This window comes from Phasianus colchicus, chromosome 21 (genome assembly GCF_987193195.1).
Source record: "Phasianus colchicus chromosome 21, bPhaCol1.hap1.1, whole genome shotgun sequence".
NCBI classification, from domain to species: domain Eukaryota; kingdom Metazoa; phylum Chordata; class Aves; order Galliformes; family Phasianidae; genus Phasianus; species Phasianus colchicus.
The window spans coordinates 6,599,915-6,623,124 of NC_143456.1; the positions used below are offsets into that span (position 1 = coordinate 6,599,915).

The following is a 23,210-nucleotide window of genomic DNA, read 5'->3' on the forward strand; positions in this document are numbered from 1 at the left end:
AGGAAACAGCCCAAACCTCCTGCTGATCCCTGAGCTGATTTCATTTGGTTCTGGCACCCCTCTCTTGCTTGCAGCCCCGTTCCCACGAGGCTTTGCAGAAAGGCAACTTCTGTCCATCCATCCTCTCCCCCGTTTCTCTTCTGCAGGAAAAAGTCCCCAAAACAGGGAGTGAGCTTCCCCCAGCACTCCTTTCCGCCTCAGCTTTGGAAGTGTTGCTTTTCCATCCTCTGATTTATGCTAACCCAGGCGGAGGGATGCTGCTGGAGGAAGCCCAGATGGGTTTGGGGACGGACCCGTCACCGGGGATGGGCAACATATTGCTTCTACAAAGCTGGGTGCCCTGCCCGGAGGTGGAGTGTCAGCAGAGTGTGAGCCAAACGCCTGGCTGTCATGGTGAGTGAGGGGAAAGGGTTCATTAGGGAGAGGGGGAAATGAGGGGATCTTTGTTTGCAGGGTCTGACACCTCCGTGCCGTCCTGCTGGCACCCCCAGCGCCTTCTGATGGCTTTGTCAGCTCCGGGCTAATTAGGCTGAGGTGCTCTTGAAGCGAGGTTAGAAAAGGAAAAACTTCAAACATCAAAGAGATGGAGCTAATAAAGCCTGGCGGGGGGAGCAGAACCCCACAGCCCTGTATGGAGCGTGGTTCTGAGTCTTGCCTTGGGCTCTGGGCAAACCCAGCTGGGACAAAGGCCGTCCTGTGCTGCCATGGGGGTTTTACTGTGAGCTGGGTGAGTGACAAGGGGGAGAGGCTGAGCTTTTCTTCCTCCGCCTCCACGTGTGAATGGAAATCTGCCAGCACGTGTGGCCGTGCTGCTGCTGCTGCCCATGCGGGGGCTGGTGAGGGATGAACACATGCTGGCAGCCCGTCAGCTGGTGCTGCTCATCTCTGGGGAAAAGGGGCGAACGTTCCCATATGCTGCTCGGCTCTGGGAGGGCGAGGAGGGGGCTGGGACAGATCTCCCTTTATTCTGCATCCCACCCCACCTCACCCCATTCTGTCTCACGCTAGCCACTCTCTCTCATCTCATCCTATCCCACTGCATCCTATAAGACCCCATCTCATCTCCCTCCATCCCACCCCGCTCTATTCTATACCATCTCATCCAACCCCCCTCTATCCTATCCCACTCCATCCCATTCCATTTCACTCCATCCTGTACCAATCCCATCCATCCCAGTTCATCCTCTACAACCCCATCCCAGTTCATCCTCTACAACCCCATCCCAGTTCATCCTCTACAACCCCATCTCCTCTTGCCCCATCCTATCCCACTCTATCCTATACAATCCCATCTCACTCCACCCCATTCACCCCCATCCCACTCCACTCACCTCCATCCCGCCCCCCCCATCCCATCCACCCTCTCCTATCCCCCATCAGGACAGCCCCGGCCGCTGCCCCACGCGGTGCCCCTGAGCCCCGTTCTCTCCCCGCCCGTCGTGCGGGATTCGGGGCGGTTTCGCTGCGGTTGTCGCCGCCCCGGGGCGGAGTCGGCTCCGGGCAGCGGAGCGGTGCGCGTCGCGGGGCCGGGAGCGGTGCGCGATGCCGGGCTACGACTACAAACTGCTGGAGCGACCGCGGCGGAGGGTGCTGTGCCCGCTGTGCGGGAAGCCCATGCGGGAACCCGTGCGGGTCTCCACCTGCGGACACCGCTTTTGTGACACCTGCCTGCAGGAGTTCCTCAGGTGAGCCTCTTTACCAACCCTCCCCCCCCCCCGCTCCGACACTGAAACCATTCCTCCCCGACGTCACGTAGGGAACCCTTTGGGTGCTGCCGGGGTTTGCGGGGTTGAAGGGGGACGGGGGATTCGTGGGTGCCCCCCACGCGTGACAGCCTCCTTCGGGCTCGGAGGAGGAGGAGGAGGCGGCCGAGCCCGGCGTCTTCCTGCCGGGGCCATGCAGGAAGGAAGCGGTGGGGCCCCCCCATCCCACAACCCCCGAACCCTACGGCTGTGTTTGGGGGGGATCCACGCGTGGGGCGGCCCTTTCCCCGCGTTCCGCCGCCTCCGGTTCAGCCTCGCCCCGTACCGACGACCTTTGCACGGGGAGGGGCGGGGGGGGGGGCACGGTGGTTTCTGCGAAACCGGGCGTTCCCGGGGCCGGTGCCAGGCTGAGCCGCGCCGCGCTCCCACCCGCGGCCGTGGGGATCCGGGGACGGACGGCGGGAGACCCGCACGGTGCAGCCGGGAGAGGGTTGGAGGACTTGGGGGGGGGTTGGGGGGACCTTCTCGACGTGAAGGTCAGAGGGAAGGACGGTGCCCCCGGCGCTGCCTCAGCACATTCCCTGCCCGGTGGAGCGTGAGCAACGGGGCGGCCGCGTCAGGGATTGCGCCCGGACCCCCGGCCCGTTTGGGATCGTGGGCCCCCCGCCCCAACGGGGCACGTGGCAGGGCTGCGTCGGACCCCCAGCGCTTCTCGGTCCCCAGCGGCGGGGTATGGGGGGGGAAGGGGGGGCCATGGGGGTGTCACTGTGTGCATTGCCATCCCAGTGCCGTGTACCGGGTGGCGCCGTGGGGTTGGTCACTGCTGCATCTTGGCAGCCCCATTCGTGCCAAGAGCACATGGAGTGGTCTGATATGAGGGGGACGGGGGACTTTGTGTCCCCAGTTACCAGAACTGGGGTCCTGGCTGTGCATCCCCATGGAGGGTGCCCAAAGGTGCCACAACAGTGGCTCCCAGCCAGCTGTGCCAGGTCACCCATTCAGCTTTGTCACCGTTCCACACCCCATGCCATCCCTCTGTGGGTCACGGTGACATCGGGGCGGTGTTCACCAGCTGTGTCTCAGCGATGACTTTGAAGTGTGGCACTCATCCCATTGGGGGGCATCTCTCTGTCCCACTGGGGTACTCCCAGCATACTGGGGACTCTGCTCCAAGCACGTTCCCCTCCACCCCACCTCTCCGGGGCCATTTCCTGCTGAGCAGCTTCCTACGGGGCCGTGCATCCGTGCTGCACATCTGGCGCCCAGCTGTTGGGCCCCAGCTCATGGGGCAGCCCCACCGGCCCCATCCCAGGGCGTGTGAAGGGGCTCCAGATGGTGCCATGCCCCCTAGGGGGGGGTGTCTGGCGGGGGCATTTCCCAGCCCCGACAGATGGAGTGGCCGCCGCCAGGATTAGGGCTCCCTGAGGGCTGGATTTGGCATGCCAGGGGGGCTCCATGGATGTGTCAGCCCTCATCCCGACCCATCTCTCTTTTTCCTGCAGCGAAGGCGTCTTCAAGTGCCCCGAGGATCAGCTGCCCCTGGACTACGCCAAGGTGAGCCCAACAGGGATGTCCCCCTGTCCCCACTGCGGGTCTGGCCCAGCCCTGGTGCCTGGCACAGGCGCTGCTATGGATCAACAGCTCTTTGTGCTGCGGCACTGGGAAGCGGAAACCCGCTCCCGACAAAGGGCGCTTGTTGGTGTGCTGGCTGGGGGGAGTCTGGCCCTGGGCACTGTGCCCACAGCTCACTACCCCCCCTCCCTCCCCCTCCTTCTCCCCCCACCTCTAGATCTACCCCGACCCCGAGCTGGAAGCCCAAGTGCTGAGCTTGGCCATCCGCTGCATCCACAGCGAGGAGGGCTGTCGCTGGAGCGGGCTTATCCGACACCTGCAGGTAGGATAGCGGGCAGGGAGCCCCCCACATCACCCCTTACTCCGACCCTGACCATCCCTGTGCACCCCCCTCCCCCAGGCCCACCTGGGCACCTGCGGCTTCAACGTCATCCCCTGCCCCAACCGCTGCAGCACCAAGCTGAGCCGCCGCGATCTGCCCCAGCACCTGCAGCACGGCTGCCCCAAACGCCGCGTCCAGTGCGAGTTCTGTGCCGGGGACTTCACCGGGGAGGCCTTCGAGGTGGGCACCACTAGGGGACAGTGTGACCATGGAGATGCTGTATGGGGATGTGGGCTGGATGGGGCTGCATTGTGGGGTTAAGGTGGCTGTGGAGGATGTGGGTGGGCTGTAGGGCACCGTGGGGACACAGATGGGGACATCTTGCTGCTGGGGACACAGTCTGGCTGTAGGGACGAGCTGGATGGGGGATGCCCTGCAGGGCACAGCCTGGCTTTAGGGATGGAGCTGGCAGTAATGACACTGCCTCTGTCCCCAGGGCCACCAGGGGACATGTCCTCAGGAAAGCGTGTACTGTGAGAACAAGTGTGGGGCACGCATGATGCGACGCCTGCTGTCCCAGCACACCTTGACCGAGTGCCCCAAGCGCACCCAGCCCTGCACCTACTGTGCCAAGGAGTTTGTCTTTGACACCATCCAGGTGAGACGGAGCCATGGGGATGGAGGCACCCCGTCGTCTCTCAACCCCAATAACACCCAGCTTCTGTCCCCAGAATCACCAGTACCAGTGTCCCCGGTACCCCGTGCCCTGCCCCAACCAGTGTGGGACGCCCAACATCGCCCGGGAGGATGTGCCCACGCACCTGAAGGAGAGCTGCAGCACTGCCATGCTGCTGTGTCCCTTCAAGGAGGCAGGCTGCAAGCACAGAGTGAGTATCCCCAGCCCCCTGCCGATGTCTCCATCCTGTCCTGGTGTCTGTTGTGCCCCATAGCACCCTTACAGCTCTTGTCCCTGACACGTATCCTATTGCTTGTGGTGTTCCTGCTCCAACTGCTTTGATCATCCAAGCAATTGAGCAATCTATTGCTCGAGGTCTCTTCCAACCCAAGCCATTCTATGATTCTCTGCTCCATCTCATCCCTCTGGCCACATGGTGTCTCCATCCTGTCCTGCCCCCATCCTGTCCTGCATCTCTCCACTGCTGCTGTCCCAACCAGGTGTCTGTGTGCCATCCCTTATCCCTATGGCATCCCTCTGCCATCCCTTCCAATACCCCAACGCCATCCTCATGCATCCCACCCCACCATTCCTGTGCGTTCCACGGGGTCCCCATGCTGACGATTCCCACTGTCCCCAACAGTGCCCCAAGCTGGCCATGGGTCGGCACCTGGAGGAGAGCACCAAGGCACACCTGGGCATGGTGTGCGCCCTGGTGAGCCGGCAGCGGCAGGAGATCCTGGAGCTGCGGCGCGACGTGGAGGAGCTGTCGGTGAGCAGTGATGGGACCCTCATCTGGAAGATCTCTGACTATGCCCGCAAGCTGCAGGATGCCAAAACCCGCAGCAACTACGAGTTCTTCAGCCCTCCTTTCTACACCCATAAGTACGGCTACAAGCTGCAGGTCTCAGCGTTCCTCAACGGCAACGGGAGCGGGGAGAACAGCCACCTGTCGGTGTACATCCGCGTGCTGCCGGGTGAATATGACAACCTCTTGGAGTGGCCCTTCTCCTACCGTGTCACCTTCTCGCTGCTGGACCAGAGCGACCCGTCGCTCTCCAAACCCCAACACATCACCGAGACCTTCCACCCCGACCCCAACTGGAAGAATTTCCAGAAGCCAGGGGCGTCGCGGGGGTCACTGGATGAGAGCACCTTAGGTTTTGGTTACCCCAAGTTCATCTCCCACGAGGACATCAAGAAGCGTAACTACGTGCGGGACAACGCCATCTTCATCAAGGCCTCGGTGGAGATCCCCCAAAAAATCCTTTCCTGAGCCCCCGATAATGGGGGACAACGCGGTGCTGTCCGTGGTGCTGAACCCCGGGGCTGGGGGCTCTCGGGGGCAGCGGTGGTGTCTCTGGGGGTGGGAGCCCACTGCCCCTTCTCAGGTGCCCCGGGGGGGGGTATAGGGGGCTGTGCCCTCCATTTCCTCGCTCCCCACCACCAGCCTTGTTGGGGACGTGGGGCTCCCCGCTGCCCAGAGCCATATTTTGTAAGCTGGTGCCCCCCCCGCACACATTGGTTATTTATTACCCCAATTTTCCTTCCCTGACTTTTTTGTTTTTCAATAAACTCTTCTTGTATTTATTAGGAGCTCCTTCGTGTCTCCCCTGCACAGAGAGTGAGCTGGGGGGGCTCTGTGTTCCTGAGGGGTGTGCAAGTAATCCCTGCCCCCCATCCCATGGCAGATGGGTGCAGATAGAGGCGGTTGATTCAGTAATCAGTGACAGTGCATGGTGCCAGGGTTATTGTGGGGGGCCATTGGAGCACCAGGAGAGAGCAGGTGGGGGGCACAGGGTGATGGTGGGGGCACTGGGATGGTGACATGGTGCTGGTGGCACGTCCTCGAGCCAGAGTGGCACATGATAGTCCTGGCAGTGGGACGAACCCAGTGCCAGTCTGGTGCCCAGCGCTTCCATTCGCCTCATTGTCAACTGTGATTGGGTCCACATCCACTCCTGGTGTGCAGTGCCAGCCCATGCTGGTGCCCGGTGCTGCCCCACTGTGGTGGCTGGTATCCTGGATTGGTGCTCGAAGTTATCCCATATTAGCGCCTCTATCATCTCTTACTTGGCCGACAGCAGGCGCTACCAGTGTCTGATCCTGGTGCCCAGTGCTGTGCCATCCTTGTTCCTCCCCGCCCTGCCGCCCATAGCAGCCGGTACCGCAGCCCGGTGCCGCCCGTCCCGCCGCTCTCTGCCGCCGCCGTGCGGTTCTCCCTCCAACCTCCGCCATCCCTGTCGGCCCTGACGTCAGAAGGATAAAACGGAGACAAAAGCGCTTTTCTCGGCCTTTATTCAAAGCCCGGTGGGTTTCGCCCTCCCCGGGACCTCCTCCTTCCGAGGGCGCGGGCGTTCGGCGGGGCTTTGGATTTAGCGCATCTCAGGACGGCGGCCATCCACCCCCATGGAATTCACGGCTTGGACCCAACTGCCTCGAAATTAGCTTCAATGAACGAGGTGAAATTCTCCAGTAAGTTGATCACCACGCGGCCTCGCAGCACTGGAGGAGCATTGAGGTGGATGGGGGAGGGCTGGGAAATAGATGGAAGGCGTTGGTCCCAGCAGGCGCGGTTTGAACCCATCGTTCTGCTCTCCCCTCTCGCAGAGATGTCCTCACGTGTTCACTCCCATCATGGAGATGTCATCGTGGGTGAGGGGACAAATCCCCCTTGCTTCCCACCTGCTGGGTCTCCAGATGCTGGAAGTCCCCTTTTATGAATCCCCTCACCTTTTCTCAGGCCACAGCCCCAACCCTCCCCCTGCACCCAATGCTGAGCGATTCCAGCTGTGGGTGCTGCACCCCTTGTGTTCTGTTCCCACCCCCAGCACAGGGCTGGATGGGCTGCGAGGCCCTTCTGCCCCCCCCCACCAGAAGCCACCACCACCACCGCCCTGGGTTCAAACTGCAGCAGGATGAGAGAGGAGACGCCAAGGTTTTATTGAGTAGAAAAGTATTTGGGGCGCAGCCTCAGCCTGAACCGTGCCTCCCAAGATCAGGTGTTCAGAGAAACGCTGCACGAAAAGCCTGGGCACCTCAGTTCTTTCATAGATGTATATTTACCATTCACAAAGACTGCAGGAATACGATTAATGAACAATAAATTAGGACTTCATGTTGCTATCGTTTGGCATAACACAATCAGGCAAGTTTTCTTCCTTCCGAAACAGGAGGCGACACAAGCCGACACATCATTGAACCCATCTGTAGGCAAATTGATGAACTTTGCTAACGAGCCATTGCTGGAGAGTGGTACACTGAGACCTGAAGGAAGGACAGAAGTGCACCGACGTGTGCGAGGAGCTGGGAAAAGCACCCTGCTAAAGCTCTGAGCCCCAAACATTCCTTACAGCCCAGGGCTACACGTCTAAATTAAAACAAAATAATACAAATCAATGGGTTTCTTTTTTTCCTTGGTTTTTTTTTTTTTTTCTCCTTTCCAGGACCTCCAGCCAACTCTTGATGCCACTTCAGAGCTCGTTAAGGTCTGTTATGTTTTCTTTGTTCTTTCTCAGTGCCATAGGATGTCCCATCATTCCTACACCGTGCTCATGGAGGAGGGAGATACTTAAGGCTTCGTTTCCCCAGGGCTGTGAGGGAGGCTCACCCACACACAACGCTACTCAGACCCACGCTACTGGGCGACATTCATACAGAAACATTACACTTACAGCTTACAGTGTAGAGCAGGAGTTTCCTTTTTTTTCTTTTTTCTTTTTTTTTTTCAGCCAGTGTACATATAAAGAATTGATGCGTTTTGCTTTTCGTCTGTTTTTAATTTCCAAACTTGGTGGTGATCATTATGTTCAAGTATTAGTTAAGGGAGAGGTTTTCTGCTTACAACAGATTTGGCTCTAGGAAGGGATGCTGGGAAGCAGAGGTTTGTGGTTAGTGTCACAGCAGGGAGGGATGGAGGGGGAGACACCGAGACCCTGGGAAAGGAGCATTAGAGCTGCTCATCCCCAGAGAGAATGTCCTACTGAACGTGCTGCCCTGCTGGAGGATGTGGGGCTCCAGGTCCCACCACCTCCTGCTCCCTTGGCTGCTGAACCCAGCTGGGAGCAGGGATCCCTAAGGAAAGCCACACTGCAGCCCTTCCCTGCGGACAACCAGGCCTGAGAGCAGCGAGGGGCTCAGAGCTGGTGACCAAAGGGCGGTGCAGGGCAGGGAGGCAGCACCCAGGGCACCCTGTCCTGTCCTGCTGACCTCACACTGAGCCTCAGCGACGGCCAAAAAGCTTCTTCCTATCTCAAAGCCTCAACACCCCCCAACTCGCTCTGTGCAGGCTGCTTTCCAATGAAACAGGCCTCCAGACAGTGCCAATGGTCAGCATTTAATGCATTAATGAAGAGGGGCTTTCGAGTTGAAAAGCCCCGCTTCCTGACAAATCCTGCTGCTCTTTGGAGGAAACTGAGATGGAAATGTAAGCAGCTATGCTACCTCAATGGCCAACGGATGCAGCTGTGAAACCCTGCAGCAACTCACCATGGGTCCGGCGCGCGGGAACGGAGCAGGAGCTGCACCATGGGGACTCTGTGGTGAGGAAACAGCGGCGGTGTGGAGTAGTGTAATGAAATTCTTGGAAACAAAAGGCATGTTAAATATTTGATGCATAAAGGAGAGAGAGAAAACACGTAAGCAAAGCTTTTAAATATACAGTATGTCTTCTTCCAACGGTTACTATAATGATCACGCAAGTTTGCAAGTTAAAAATGCCTTGCTTCTTCGTTAAAATTAAGACTAAACCTCTAATTTTGTCTGTGAAAGTGACTGCAGCCTATCTATACCCTGGGTGCTGAATATGAAGATTTCGACTATCGCTCGGTTCAGGTGCTCGGTTCATGGGAGGCCGATGGACTTTTCCCAGCACGGCCATGCTCTGATCTCTGAAGCAAGGCTGCTGGAAGTCCCCACTTAGGTAATCCACGGTCTGCATCACGTTATTCTGGCTGGACGGCCCGGCCCCAGCTCTGTAATGAGGTCCTCCTGCACAATCTAGCGCTGCTCCGGCCGGCTGTCCCCCGTGGAAAGGCATGGCGAGGTCCTGGGACCCAGAGCTGTCGCTGTTGGGCGTGGGCAGAATGTTATTCCACATGGGCTGGAAATAGTGCCCGTTGGTGTATGGCAAGGGTCCCTGCAAGCCGTTGACAGGAGGGGAGGGCGTGGGCTTCTCAATGGGGGGCTTCAAGCCGAAGGACTGGCCCATGCACAGTTCTTGAGGGTAGCTGGAGGTTTTGGCAGGGAAACTCTGCCCCGCCATCTCTCTCGGCGCGTGCTTCCCTGCCAGCGCGGCGGGACCGGCAGCATCCCCACACATTTGCTGCAGATGAGCGAGCTGGTGCTGGTTCCACGCCACCGATTTGATTTCGTTCTGGTAGGCAGGCGGCACCCTGTTAATATTCACCATGGGCACGTTAACAGAGGCAGAAGGAATAGCAGCAGCAGCATGATCGACAGGGTTCACTACACAGGAAGGCATGGGCGTAGGGACGTTGTGAGTAGAGACCCTGGTACTTGCATTGATAAGCAGGTTGCGACTTATGGGGCTGGGGTTTGCAATCTGTCCCTCACACACTGAGGTAGTGCTAATGCCAGCTCTGGCCTGGCAGAACTGGTTAATCTGGTGCACAATGCTGCTCAGGTCCGGTGGCTGGTTCTGCTGCAGGGTGGCAGCCATAGAGAGGGGAATGGTTGAGGTAGACACGGTCACATTCGGCGGCGCGTCCGCATCCGGCATCTTTCTGCTCCCATGTAAACCCGGCTGCAGCAAAGGGTTCGGGGGGGGCTGCAGCGCCTGGTGTGCCACGGTCTGAGGATGCTGCAAGCCCTGAGGCTGCTGCATGTTCTGAGGGTGCGGCAGCGCCTGCGGAATCCCCTGAGGGTGGGGTAAGCTTTGCGGCTGTGGTATACCCTGAGGGTGCTGCAAAGCCTGCGGCTGCGGGATGCTCTGGGGGTGCGGCAAAGTCTGTGCATGCTGGAGAGCCTGCTGGCGAGCAAGCGCCTGGGGGTGGGTTAAAGTGCTCGGTGCAACGTACGGCGTGGAAGGGGGATTCATCATCGCTTCCGGCAGCAGGCGTGTGCGTGTCCCGTCAAAGTCCTTGAGGATTCCTTTCGCTGGAGACTTGACGATGGCCAGGAGGCCGGTTTTCGTGGTGGCCTGAGATGGGTAAGGACTGTACCTCTGGCCCGAAGTATCGAGTCCGTTCACAGTACGGCGTATGTGTTTCCGCTGGGGAACCTTGACGCTGTTTGGAAAAATTTTTATGGTCAGGGGATTGTTGGCGACCTTCTTAGCATAGGCATCCAATTCTGCTGGGGTAGGATACTGTGCAGATCTCATTTTCTGTGTAGTGTCCCCTGTGGAGAAAGGAAAGACGTCAATACCCAAGGTGGGGAGCACGGGACCAACCCCAGGGCACGACGGTCACACAGCGAGGGGAGAAACGCTGTGGGGAGCCGGGAGGTGAGAGCTGCATCTCCCAGACCAGCAGAAACCTCAGTCCCTTTGGTAGACCAACACAACCCCAATTGGGCAAAATCTGCCCAACAGAGCAAAGCCAGGCCTTGATCAGTGTTTTCGGCAGGACAAACCCAGGGACGGGCCAGGAACACCACATCTACCATCGTCTGTCTGCGTCCTCTTAATCTGAAGCCACCCTCCCACTCCTCTTCAAGGCATTTGCCACATCTTCAGCCTGTCATTCAGGAATCAGAAAGCAGTGAATGAAACATTACACTCTGAGGTGGGAGCTGCACAAAGCACTCCGACTCAAATCCTCCATTTAAGCCCAAGCTCTTTTCTAGCTGCTGCCATCCAAAAGCACTCTGAGTGCCTTTTTGTCCATTAGGATCCTTGTCAGTCCCAGTTCAGCAAATGGAAGGCAGCTACACACACATCCCTTGATGGCTCGCCGTTATTTCTTCAGCTGAATGCTCAGTGTGGCACCTTGCTAGGGCAGCATCCCACTGTCAAACAGCAAAATCAGCTGAGTAGCTCACAAGATAAAAACCACACTTAGGGAGCAAAGGCTCCTGGAGACAGAGGTGTGGTTTCATGGCTGTGCTCAACCAGATACCTACCTTGCCTATGAGCCCCATGTGCTTTTGGAAAGAACTTCAGAGGTGCAGGGAAACGCATTTGCTTCTCATGTAATCTCATTCCAAGCAGAGCTGGGCCGTATCCCAACCACAGCCCTACGAGACTACTGCTTCAAAAGTGATTTTGTAACCTCCAAATAACGTCTCACAGCTTCCACAATCCCACTTTGCTTTTGCTTCCCCAACTCCCCATCTCATAAATGCTTCACTGGTAGAAAAACACCCAACCCTTTTTGCTGAACTTCCCAGCATCCCCATGCCACCTACTGCTCCTTCAGAGAGCATGCCAGCCCCCACCCAGCCCCTGACCCTCAGTGCTGTGGATGCTCCATGCTTCCAGGTGAGCAATGCTCCCTTTTGTACATCCACCTCTGATTCTTCTAAGCAAATTGCTTGCAAAAGGGCCCTGAACGCAGCTGCAATCTGAGCACTCTGCCTTTTGAATCCTACAGCTTCCCAAGCGAGGGAGATCAGTGCTGCTCAGAGAACACTCACTGTCAGAAGTAAGGGCCAGTAAAAGGAAAACAGGATAGGTAGTAGAAGAAAGGATAATTACAGGCATGCCTTTTGTGCAAGGAGCAGCTCAGCAAGCAGGCTGCTTCGCATCCCCAGCACGGTGTGTCCCACACTGCCATGCATGCCCCTGCTCTCCATGTGCTATCCAAACACTGGCACACATCACTCTTCTTCTTAATCAAAAGCAAGGTTTGTTTGATATTAACCCGAACATCCTCTCTGCTTCCATTCCTGTATCTTCCTCTGGAGGCAGGTGGCTTCTGTCTGTCCTTTTGAGGGAGCTGCTCTGTTCTGAGTGGAGCCTCTGCATGGAGCTTAGCAGAAGCTGAGGCCTTCTCAAGCTCCCTGTTATTTTTAGCCTTGTCCCAAACTCATCAAGCTCTGCTCCTCCCCACAGGATGACCCCTTGCAGCACACCATGAATCAGAGAAGAGCCATTAACAACAGACCAAGGAACCCACACCTGTACAGCCATGGCCATTTTCACATCAAGCTTTTACTTTCAGATGAAAAATCAAATTGGTGCTTCAGGACACTTTTCTCACTAAGATCTCCCAGCCTGGGTTAGACTTCTGCAGGCACACAGCACACAAGGTGTGAATGTTAATGGTGAATGGATATGTTCAGTATTCCTTTACTCAGGCACCAATGTTCCCATCATGCAGGAACTGCATGGGAACCTTTCACAAAGCAGCTAACGTGTTTTTCTCTGATCATCTGCATCCCTGGGTTACAGCACACCTGTAAGTCAACATCTGGATGGATTCCTTCCTCTCAAGGGTGAAAACCACCCCTCAGGCAAACTTAAGTAACTCATCAAGTTTGGTATCCTACCAAATGGGAAAACACCTATGGAATCCCTTGGACTCGATCTTCTGGAACACACCACCCCCTCACACAGACCTAACCTGGATCTAACCTGGCTGCTCTGCCCAGATCTGACCAAAATGATGAGTTTCTGAGAGTCTGTGCTGCTGGAAGCTCCACAGGCAAGGTTTGATGGCTGGATAAAAGGTGTTTTGAGAAGGGAGAAAAGCATTACGGGGTGATGGAGAGCCTGAATATCTTAAACAAACACCCTACCAACCAGTAAAGAACAAGGCCTGGCAACTAAGTGAACAAAAAACCAGCTGAAATAGACTGTAATAAAATGCTGATGCTAAAAAGAATGCGTGCACCATTGGTAAGCACGTGCAAGAAGTCCATATCAGCCCTCACAGTGATGATGAGGGTGGCAAACAAACAAGTTCCATCAAGAAAACAATGGGACGAGCTGCACTGTTACCTTCTGCTTAACACAGGGCAGAAGCCTTTTGTTGAAACCTAACGATGTCGTGTTTACTACAGGGTAGAGCTGTGCATATGAGCAATTACCCCCAGAAAGCAGCAAGCTGTGAGATCACACTCCAGCAGCACATGGCTCCTAGGCTCCATGCTCCCCACGCTGCTGCTATTTCTGTCACAGGAGGAGACACATTTCTCTGCCTCACCTCAGCACCCATGCAAACATCTTCTAAGTGCCTCTCACACTAAGTCTTTAAAACCCACAGCTTCTAAAATTGCCCACGGTTAATTTTTCATTAAGAACAAAAAAGCCTTCAGGATTCTTACCCTAATGAGAGCATCTGCACCGGGACAGAGAAAAACAGCTGTGCCATGCTCTGCTCGAGTCTCAACTGCAGCATCTCCTCTCCAGGCTTTACAGAAAGGGCTCTCAGGGAGGATGGGGTTTGACTGCTGACCTGCCTTCAGCCTCAGCCTGCTCCTCTCTCTCCTCTCCCTTTCACCTCGACTTGGTGCCACTGTCACCACTCATCTCCCTTCTCTGCCCCAGAGGACAAATGTCAGGGGGAGCTCCTCCTGTGATGCTGCAGAATTCAAAGGGAAATACTGAAATCTGCAGTCCTGTGGTCAGTTCCAACAGAAATGAATAGGTGCACATGAGTCACAGAGCAGCTTCGTAAAAAGGCTGCTTATATGAAAGTAAGAAAAAAAGAAAAAAAAAAGAAGATAATTGAGCTAATGTGGATTTTTTAAGTGTGAATCAAAAGTTTGATCCAGGAAATGACACTTAGAAATTATGAATACAAACATGGCAGATCTGAGTAAAGGTCATCAGGTGGAGTTCTGGGCCTTTTAGCAAAGCAACAGCAGCATTATTAAAGCCCTATTCCACCCCCCATCAAAAGTCACAAGTCACCGTTCATTAAAAATACTCATTAACTCAGCTTTCCTCTGGCCAGGGGCTAGACTACTCGTGCATACACAGTATGCAGAGAACTGCACCAATTAATCCTGTGCACATCTGCAGCAGGAGTGAGCAAGGTCTGCACGAGCAGTTTTGTTTCCATATAAATCAGAACAAAGTGGGAGAGAAGAGCATTACCTCCAGCTTGCCAGCTACCTCTGTCCTCAATTCCTTTCACCGCAGTGCCCTGAGCCCTTCACCCAGCACTGCCTTCAGCATGGGGGTAACTCACCCCCAGGAACAGCACCAGGTTAACAAGCTGCCTTGCAAGATGTGTAATTAGCAAGTGCCTAATGGTGCTACCCTCATGCAGCCTGCACAATTTGCTCTCAGGACTGAACGTTCCAATCCACCAAAGCCTCACGTAACGCATGGACCCAAGCACAGCCTCACCACAGCAGCCTACCTTGTTTGTTCAGCAAAACTCAAACTGGCAATGAGAAGGGAAAGCAGGGAGAGCCCACGCTGTCTAATGAAGTCCTTCAGCATGGAAAGGTTTTTACTACTGCCACAAGTGTCACTGCAATTAGTGAGCCTGTGGAGTGCACATGGGTATGTGAGCGATGTCGTTCACTGCTGGCAGGACTGGTACCTTGAGAATGTCATCCTTAATTGCAAAATTAGCTTACCTATTTTCAGTAGCATCACAAATCTCACCATATTAAGAATTTAGCTATAACTGGAGTGTTAATTATTTAGTTTTCAAGAGCAACGAGTCCAGGAGCAAAGTGAGGGCGCTGAGATCTCCCAGTGCACATTTCAAACACAAGGTTACAGCCCTACAAACCAGGAACACAGATCTTATGTGCATCTCTGCTATTTCAGCTGATCAACCACGGTGCAAGTTCAGTGAGAAAGAGACAGAGTCAGATTTAGAGTAACTCTAGCCAATAAACTTGAATTCCCAATGCAAGTTCTTCTAAAAAGACAGGTTCCACTATCAGAAAAAGTCTGAAGTTATTGCACATGAATTATCACAGTACTCTGCAGACATATTTTCAGAGCACCAGAGACATCAGAAAGAAGAAGGAAACTTTGAACTTTAGTAATTTGGGTGAGATCACCAATATTTGCAGCCTGTGGCCAAGGTATGTAGAACAGAGCTGACCTCAAAAGGTTTGCATTAGCCTGATCCAGCTTTTAGTGGTGCCATTAGATGAATGGAAACGAAAAGGAGTAGGGAATAAAAGTTGTGCTAAGCAGCAAGTCAAGCGACACACTTCTAGCACAACATGTTTTCAGCACAGGCAAGAATCTCACAGAAACCATGCCTGCATTTTGTCTTGCTGTGGTTAAAATTAACCTTTGTCAAGCCTTGCTGCACACACGTGAACCTCCATAGCGATTTCGCATGGCCGTTATTGAAGGATGCCCTGAAGGCAGAACTGAACCCAGTCTCTAGCATTAAATAGTTTTTCCACTGTACCCTAAATGTTTTGTTTCACAGCTGTACCAGAGCCAGATTTAACAGTTAACCACATCCTGCAGACAAAACGTCACTCACATTTCTGAAGTCCAGTGTTCATCTGCGTGTAAGAAAGAAGCTGAAAGGAGAGGTCACCTGGTCCTGGCAGACAGGCCAGCATGGCAGACAGGCACTAACACAACATGGGCCATTCACTCCTCTGCACACTGCAACAACAGAGAGACAATTCAAAGTTATAATACAAGGAGGAACAGAGAAAAGAAAGGCAGAGAGCCATTGCTGCATGAAGACCTGACCAAGCACAGATGCACGTCACCTCCGCATCTGGGGACAGCAATGAGAAGTGGGTTAGAACTAAAATATCTCCGTTAAAACTCAAATACCTTGATTAAAACTCAAATACCTGCCTTGCTTTCCTCTGCTGTCTGGCACATGGCTAACCCATAAGTCTGCCTTTGGATTCAAAGCTGGTTGTTCCAGGTGGTAAGGAAGCCACCACGGGGAGCAGGGAGTTTCTGCCATCTGTAGCTCAGCACATCTGGCACCAAACCTCAAACCAAAGCACCCAAACTCCTGAGCTATCACCACACAGCGCCGCTCCCACCATCGGTGTACAAACTGCTGTACCAGCAACAAAGCCAACGTGGGCTCCAAGTCTCCAAGTGAGCCATGCTGGAGATATCAGCTGCCTTCTCCTTGCCCTCACCTCCCCAAGTAACAGTGCTGCTGCATGCAGAGATACAGGTCACCATGTGAGAAACACACCTGCACCAGTGAGCTGCTCTTGCAGACATCATGTATCATTATCTTAGGTGATGCCAAAGGTTCAGAAAGGATTGAGGTGGCAATAATGTTTTTTAAGGAAATATCTGCCTTTAAAAAAAAAATAATAAATCAATGTAAAGTGGAAGCATGAATTCATTCTCTGAGCCTGATATGCAATAAGCAAATTGATGCCATCTAGGTCACTGCTGAGCATTAAAAAAAGGAATTCAGATTTGCACAGAAGTGCTGACCACACTCCCATCACTGAATTCCATATTATAATTACAACTGTGCTCCAATTTTTGTTCTCTATTCGTATCTTCTCAAAACTGCTATCTCAGTAGCTGACCACAAATGCATTTGAAAAGCTATGAACCAAAGGGGGGAGTCCCCACCCCTGGAGGTGTCCCAGAGCCGTGGGGATGTGGCACTGAGGGCCACGGTCAGTGGGCACGGTGGGGTAGGGAGGGGGGATCTGAGAGATCTTTTCCAACCTGACTGTGTGATTCTGTTTTCTGCTCCAGGCATCCTGCAGAGAGCGACTTAGGGTTCACGGGTGGCAGAGAAGCCCTCCGCCATTCTCCACAGCACTGCCTTTCTGCACTGAACCTATTTCTATAAAAACATACAGAATTTGCTGGCTGGTATTCAAAGTTCCATCTTGCCTCTGCCAGATCCCATGCCAGGACGGACCTTCAAAAGGCAGAATAAAGCCTAGGTGTAAAGCAACTCGGCGCTAGTAGGAAGCGTCTCATGCACTAACAGAGTTTTATCGTTATATAAACAGACCCCATACGGAGAGTCACTGCCAAGTTTTTACACACAGGAGTGTCTGAGGCCTTACAGGGAAAGCACACAAAGGAAACACTCCTCACAGACCACCCCCGGCCAGTGAAAGATGGGAAACCAGGCTGGTTGAGACGAAAGCAAGCTGGCAAAGTCTAAAGTTAGATTCATGAAAGTAAACAGACGTGGTTGAAATTCTGAGATGAACTGCAGGCCTGTTCACCAAACTGGGGGTGGCAGGAGCAGCAGCAGCTCCCCACACAAAAGGAAAGCTCAAACTGCTCCATGCTTTTAGCACAGTGAGCTGGGAGGTGCTGCCCAGTGCTTGCAGCCAACTGCTCTGCTCTGCTGCTCCTCCTTACTCACGAGGCGGCTGCGTGGGATTCCATCATTGCTGATGGGATTGGTGGCAAACCCTGAACATGGGCTGCACAACCTGGGGTCAGCATGTATAAATGCTGCAAGCAAACCCAAAAAAATGAAGATGGGTTGTAAGGTTTCTTTGGTATAAATGTTTGCTGCAGCTTGCCAGGAAACACAAGTGAATCCAGGGCAACCTTCATGCTCCAGGGGAACCTCGGTGTCTCATTTACCCCCCAGCAGGCTGCTTGAGACCAAACGAGACTCATTCCTTTTCCCTCTCTCAAAGTAACCTAAATACAGAGGGCTTACAAATTGGTTCACACCAAGCTGGAGCCCCCTGGCAGCAGCTGCTCCCTGCACACTTACCGCAATGTGTGCCTGCTTGGGGCTGCAGAAGAGCCAGACAGAATCTCACTGGTTCCTGGAGCACAATGAACTAACCACACCAGCTGGCAGCTCATCTCTTAATGTTTTAAAAATGGAAAACTGCAAAATAACGTGCGGAGAGGCAATCTGTAATGGTAATCAATCACAGCAGCTTCAGTGTATTGGGGGGATCAGGAATTAGGAAGACTGAACAATGGGGAGCAGTGCAGTGCTCCGTCAGCATCCAGCAGCGCCGTGCCTCCTGGCTCTCTGTGCTCGGGTGGACCTTTAGCAGAGCCCTGCAACAGTTTTAATCAGAATCAATTTCTGCTTCGTGCAGTTTAATTAACTATGATTTTGCTCATAAACCGTTTTGCCTTTGGGGCTGACCTGCATTTATAACTTAACTCAGGCAGCAAAATCCAACGGTTCGGAGGGGAGAGCAGGGAGGATTTACATGCACGTGCTCTGCTCTGAGCAGAGCTCTGCTCACAGGGCAAGGGGGAAAATGAAGAAGCCTTGGGGGATCAGCACAGTGCTCACAGCACACTCCTCATGCCCAAAGACTGCCACTGAAGGCTTCCAGGTGAGCAATTTGAGCAGGATGAAGTGCAGGAAGAAAGGCAACATCAGTTCTATCAGACCCACTCCTGGGAGAAGCAGCACAGCTCAAGGTTACGATCCCCAGCTCTGAAGAGCTGTTTTTAGGTTGGTCCCAACAGATTATTTTAAACCACAGCGTTACACATCTGCTGAGAGCAGAACAGTTGGCTTTAATTGTACGATGGGTTTTTACATAGCTTCTGACCTTTCATCTAATTGAGGCCTAAAGAAGAAAAAAAGAGGAAAAGCTCGACGTCACTGCAGTTATTAAAATCCATCAAGCTCAGACTTTAGCCCTGGGATAACCACAGCCAAAAAATTGACTTGCAAGTAATTATCACTGCTATCTGCAATAAAAGTTAATTGGACATAATTGAACTAAAGCCCTAATCTGAATGAAGCTGTTGCTGGCAAGAAGCCTGCTTCTGCCTGCACTTTGCAAATGAAACTGCTAGCACTATAACAGCCCAATCACAGCATGATTTCGCACACTGCTCGTTAGCTGGGCTGATACAGCCACCAGCAGGGCTGTCCTCAGCCAAGAACTGAGCTGCTGCCCGTGCCCAGGCCATGCTGGTGGCTGGAGAAGCGAGCCCCACTTCTAACTGCTGCTGCTTCACCTGCTTGTGTTTGGCAATTGTTACCCAACAGACCAGAAAGCAGCAGTCATCCTCGCCGGACTGCTTCTGAACTTCCTTCCAATTGTAATTATTAACATGCTGTCCTGCACCAAAGCAGAGCAAAGCACTTCACACACGTGACTAAAGCCACACGAGCACACTGAAATGGGCAAAAATTGCTCACAACTCATTCTGCAAAAGCTTAAGGGGGTTTTGGACCAGATTTATGTTCCAAGATCGGTCTCATGATTATGGAGCTAGCCTATGACAGGGCAGACAGGATGTATCTGGCTCATCATGGGTTCCTGACGTCATTTTGGATGTGGAGTTTAATCAGCCCATGCCACGCTTGCTCCATTCTAAATGGATAGCAGTGGGCAGACAGCTTTCAACCACTGAAGAATACTACGGAGATAAATTCAACTGCAGAACATTCAATACCACCTTGACATCTCACATTACATTTCCAAGGTCAAAATCTGGGGAGGAACTGGAATCAGACCACACTGCACTCCTCCACTCCATTTACTCACTGCTGCTGCTCTTCCTTCTCATGTGTCAAAGCAGAATTTTAGCTCGAGAAAGCTGGAACAGAGAACTAGTGATATAAATTCCCTTTCATGACCCAAATCGGTGGCTTATTTTACTTTACTCAAAGCCTATCACCTCTTTTTAAGCCTATTTTTAGATTTAACTCCCTGTTTTGCAATGTGGAGGGAGCTGATAGACGAGGCAACCAGGAGGAGGTCCTGCCAGGTGTGGCAGCTCTCTTCGAAGGGCAGGAAAGATGCAGAAAAGACATGCTGGGACATCTGCAGTGCCTGGCCACAGCTTCAAAGGAGCATTTCTGGCAGTGCTTGAAACACATACGCTCGTGGTCAGTTATGAGACAGAGGGAGATTACTTACACTATGGGAACTTAAGCAAGAAATAGGAAAATCAGCCTGCCCGTATTCAAAGCGATTTGAATAACTCTGAATTTGCCTCCTCTGAATTTTTACTATGCTGAAGCACTCTGACCTTTAATTAATTTTCCTTCACCTTTTATATGGTAACCTCCAACTCTGAGGTTTTCAGTGCTGTATGGGTGGGTAATAGGGATGCAGAAACAGTCTGGAATGTATTTTAGTTCTGTTTCACAGTGCATAAATCTGCATTTAGGAGAGAGAGAAAGGATGCCCAGCAATGAGGCACCGCTCCCACCAACAGCCCTTCTCCGTTCTCACGCACAGCTTCCTTCTGCCCTCAGTGATAAGAAACCCTGTTATGCACAGATCCCCTTCCCAGAGCAGCTGCAAGCTCAGCACCAGCACGTGTGTGCTGCACTCCTATGTGTTCAGGTGGCTGGGAGCAAGGTGAGGTCATTGTTCTGCACTTACTGCCCCACCAAGGAGCTGCATGGGCTGTGTGCTCGTTGCACACTCAGCTGCAGCATCTCCTGACACCTCCTCCTGCCCTGCACTGCTTTGTAGAGGAGTAGGAAGCTTTACTGAGTGCCTGGGCACTCAGGAACGTGAAATACTTCCCTCTCTGGTGCCTGGATCACCTCCACTGTTATCTTCTCTCATTCCACACTTCCCCTAGAAGAGCCCAGGACTTAAGTCTTAATCATCACTTACAGAAATCCTTATAGCTGCACGTGACAGAAGAACAACAGTTTTTCCTTTTAAAATATCATTAGAAGTTAGAGATTATGACAGTTCCCCGAGCAGGAAAGTGGTTCCTTTCCTTTATTACAAGCTGATTATTTAAAAAAAATACTTTATCAGAGCCAACTTTGAACATATTTTGCCTATCCACAACACACAAACAACAAACCAGATGTGCCAGAGACTGAAAAATGTGTTTCAACTCCCGTTTTAAAAATAGATTCCCTTGAAAATGAGAAAATATTTGCAAATAAGATAAGGCAGGATGAACATGCAAAACAAGGAGCAGAGCTCTCATACTGAGACAAGGAGGAGTGACTCACTCAGGGCTGGATGTGACGGTGCTGGATGAACACGTGGGGTCTGTGCTCGGGCTGTGCTGGCTGTGCATGAGTCCCTTGGTAGGACACAGAGGTTCTGCTGGACCCTGACAAAGCAGCTTGGAGATTCATCTGTGACTACAGGCACAAGACGAGCTGCCAGGGGAACACAGAGCACAGAGAGACAGACTCTGCTGTGCCCAGGAAGACATTTTCTTCCCAGCTCCAGGTGAGGTGCTGGTTCCTGCTGGGGCGTACTGACACAGAACTCTGCCCTCACCAAGAAACTCAAAGGTTATCTCACTGCAAGCAATAGGTTCTTTTTTTGTGCTCCAGCAAAGAAGTCTGTGCTTTGCTCCGTGCTTTTCCAACAAGCACAACCAGCCAGTGGCACTGCCAGCTGCTCAAACAATGACAGGGAGAGCAACACAAGTTATGCAAGGTGCTCAAAGGCTCTGCACAGTGCTGGAACCACAGATCCCTGCCTGCAGGCCCAGCAAAACACTGCAGAGCAATCTCACCCAGTGGTCTGAGCAGCCACAAACACATCACCCCCAACAAAAAACCACACACACATTTGTTTTTTGCACAGTGAGGTGCAGCAAATGAATTGCAGACAGGACAGAGATACACAGCTGTAGCTGTTCTTCATACCCAGGCCACTGCTTTTCCAACCACAGAGTAACCAAGCCAGTCAACAAATTCTAAAAAGTAAATTTTTCAACCTTCAATTAGCTGCATTAGTACTGTTTATAACCGTGTGATTGATAAATGCTCTACAGAAGCTGTAATTAATGTATTTTGCTCTTGGAACACATACTGAACCCCTTGGCACTCGACGCTTAATGAAAAGCAATTTATCAACTTGCTTTGAATAGCTGAATCTGATTCCTTAACGTAGCTTTCCTTCAAGAGCTCCAACTCTGAAAAAGCAACGCCTATCCCAAACCTACAAATGCTGTCAGACACAACTTGGATTTTGACAAGATGGCAATGACCAGAATGCTCATCTTGCTGAGGAAGAGGTTTTTTAGGGCAATCCTCACCCCAGCAGTAGGTCTGCAGATGTGCTGCTCCAGCATGAGGGTTACAAGTGTGTTTTTAGGACACCGGACCAAGTTTGTGGCCAGACAGCACTGACACACGTGGAGAAGTGGAAGCTCAGCGACTACCAGCCTGGACATGAGTTCAGCTGCATACAAAGCAAGCAAAAATAAAGTGCTTACAGAGTGTCTGAATGCTAATTTCTCAAATGGAGAGTTGCTTTGTGTATTTGACATATGCAAAAAAAAAAAAAAAAAGAAAGAAAAAAAGCCAACCCAGCATTTAGAAGGAAAGGCTTGACATCACAGAATGCTATGTTGGTATTAACTGCTAGGGGGATTAGCCAGCCTTCAAAGCCTGAAATCTAAACTCACATTTCTGGAAGCACAGGCTACAAATATCCAATACAGAAATTGGCCTGCACTCCATATGGTAGCCTGAATGTAAGGATTACATATTTCCATTGCACGTGTACGTCTGCTTCCCATTCCTGCAGTGTCCTGCCCTCTTCCATTTGTCTTTTGATTCAGATAAAAGCCAACGCAGATCCTAACTGCTGATATGGAGAAAGGTGCAAGGCACAGTGTGTCTTTGGATGAAGGAAGAAAAGGACTCGGGTCTGGACTGCTAGAGCATGTCAAGAGATTGTCTTTGAAACTACAAAACCAGAAATGAAAGCGCTGCTTTTATATTTTGATTTGATCAAAGCAACTGGGGGCGGGGGGAGAAGAAATCACATCCTACAGATGCAGGCTAAATTTTAACTACTTCACACATAATGTGGGACCAGCTGATCCCATACAGGCCTGAAGAAAGAGAGAAAACAAAGAGGTAAAGTCACTCTAGCTCTGAATGTGCTCTTTCCACAGATCGCTGCTTCAGGGCCTGCCAAAGAGCAACAGGAACCCATTTCAAAGCAAGAAAGACACAGGAAGCATGTACCCAGCCAAGGGCACACATTGTGAGTCTCCAGCAAAGAGCAGAGCAGAAAGCTCCTGGCAAATGAGAGGAAACACACTCAGAATGTAACGGCTGCTCGGGTACATAACCTGGTACTCCCTCTGTGACTGCACCCAGATCTGACAGTGAGAAGCAGCAGTGTGTGAGGAGCCTCCAGGAGGGCTCTGTGC

At 52.6% G+C, this 23,210-nt stretch overlaps 2 protein-coding genes across 7 annotated transcripts in view; one reads left to right on the forward strand and one right to left on the reverse strand.

Annotated features, from left to right (window-relative positions):
- Window positions 1-1,535: 1,535 nt before the first annotated feature.
- Window positions 1,536-6,597, forward strand: TRAF4 (TNF receptor associated factor 4). The gene is made up of 7 exons (XM_031591682.2): window positions 1,536-1,685; window positions 3,206-3,257; window positions 3,493-3,597; window positions 3,676-3,837; window positions 4,094-4,255; window positions 4,329-4,484; window positions 4,917-6,597. Exons 1-7 carry the CDS (start codon window positions 1,543-1,545, stop codon window positions 5,547-5,549), a joined length of 1,413 nt encoding a protein of 470 aa, XP_031447542.1. The 5' UTR covers window positions 1,536-1,542; the 3' UTR covers window positions 5,550-6,597.
- A 595-nt stretch (window positions 6,598-7,192) lies between these two features.
- FAM222B (family with sequence similarity 222 member B) overlaps window positions 7,193-23,210 on the reverse strand; it is a 28,318-nt gene continuing 12,300 nt past the window's right edge. For 2 of the 6 annotated variants that reach the window (XM_031591680.2, XM_090122740.1), the window contains 2 exons: window positions 15,643-15,770; window positions 7,193-10,633 (listed from right to left, as the gene is read on the reverse strand). In XM_031591680.2, coding sequence (XP_031447540.1) covers window positions 9,054-10,633; window positions 15,643-15,724 — 1,662 coding nt within the window. In that variant the 5' untranslated portion in view covers window positions 15,725-15,770 and the 3' untranslated portion in view covers window positions 7,193-9,053. The other 4 variants (XM_090122741.1, XM_090122739.1, XM_090122742.1 and 1 more) reach the window with 4 other exon arrangements.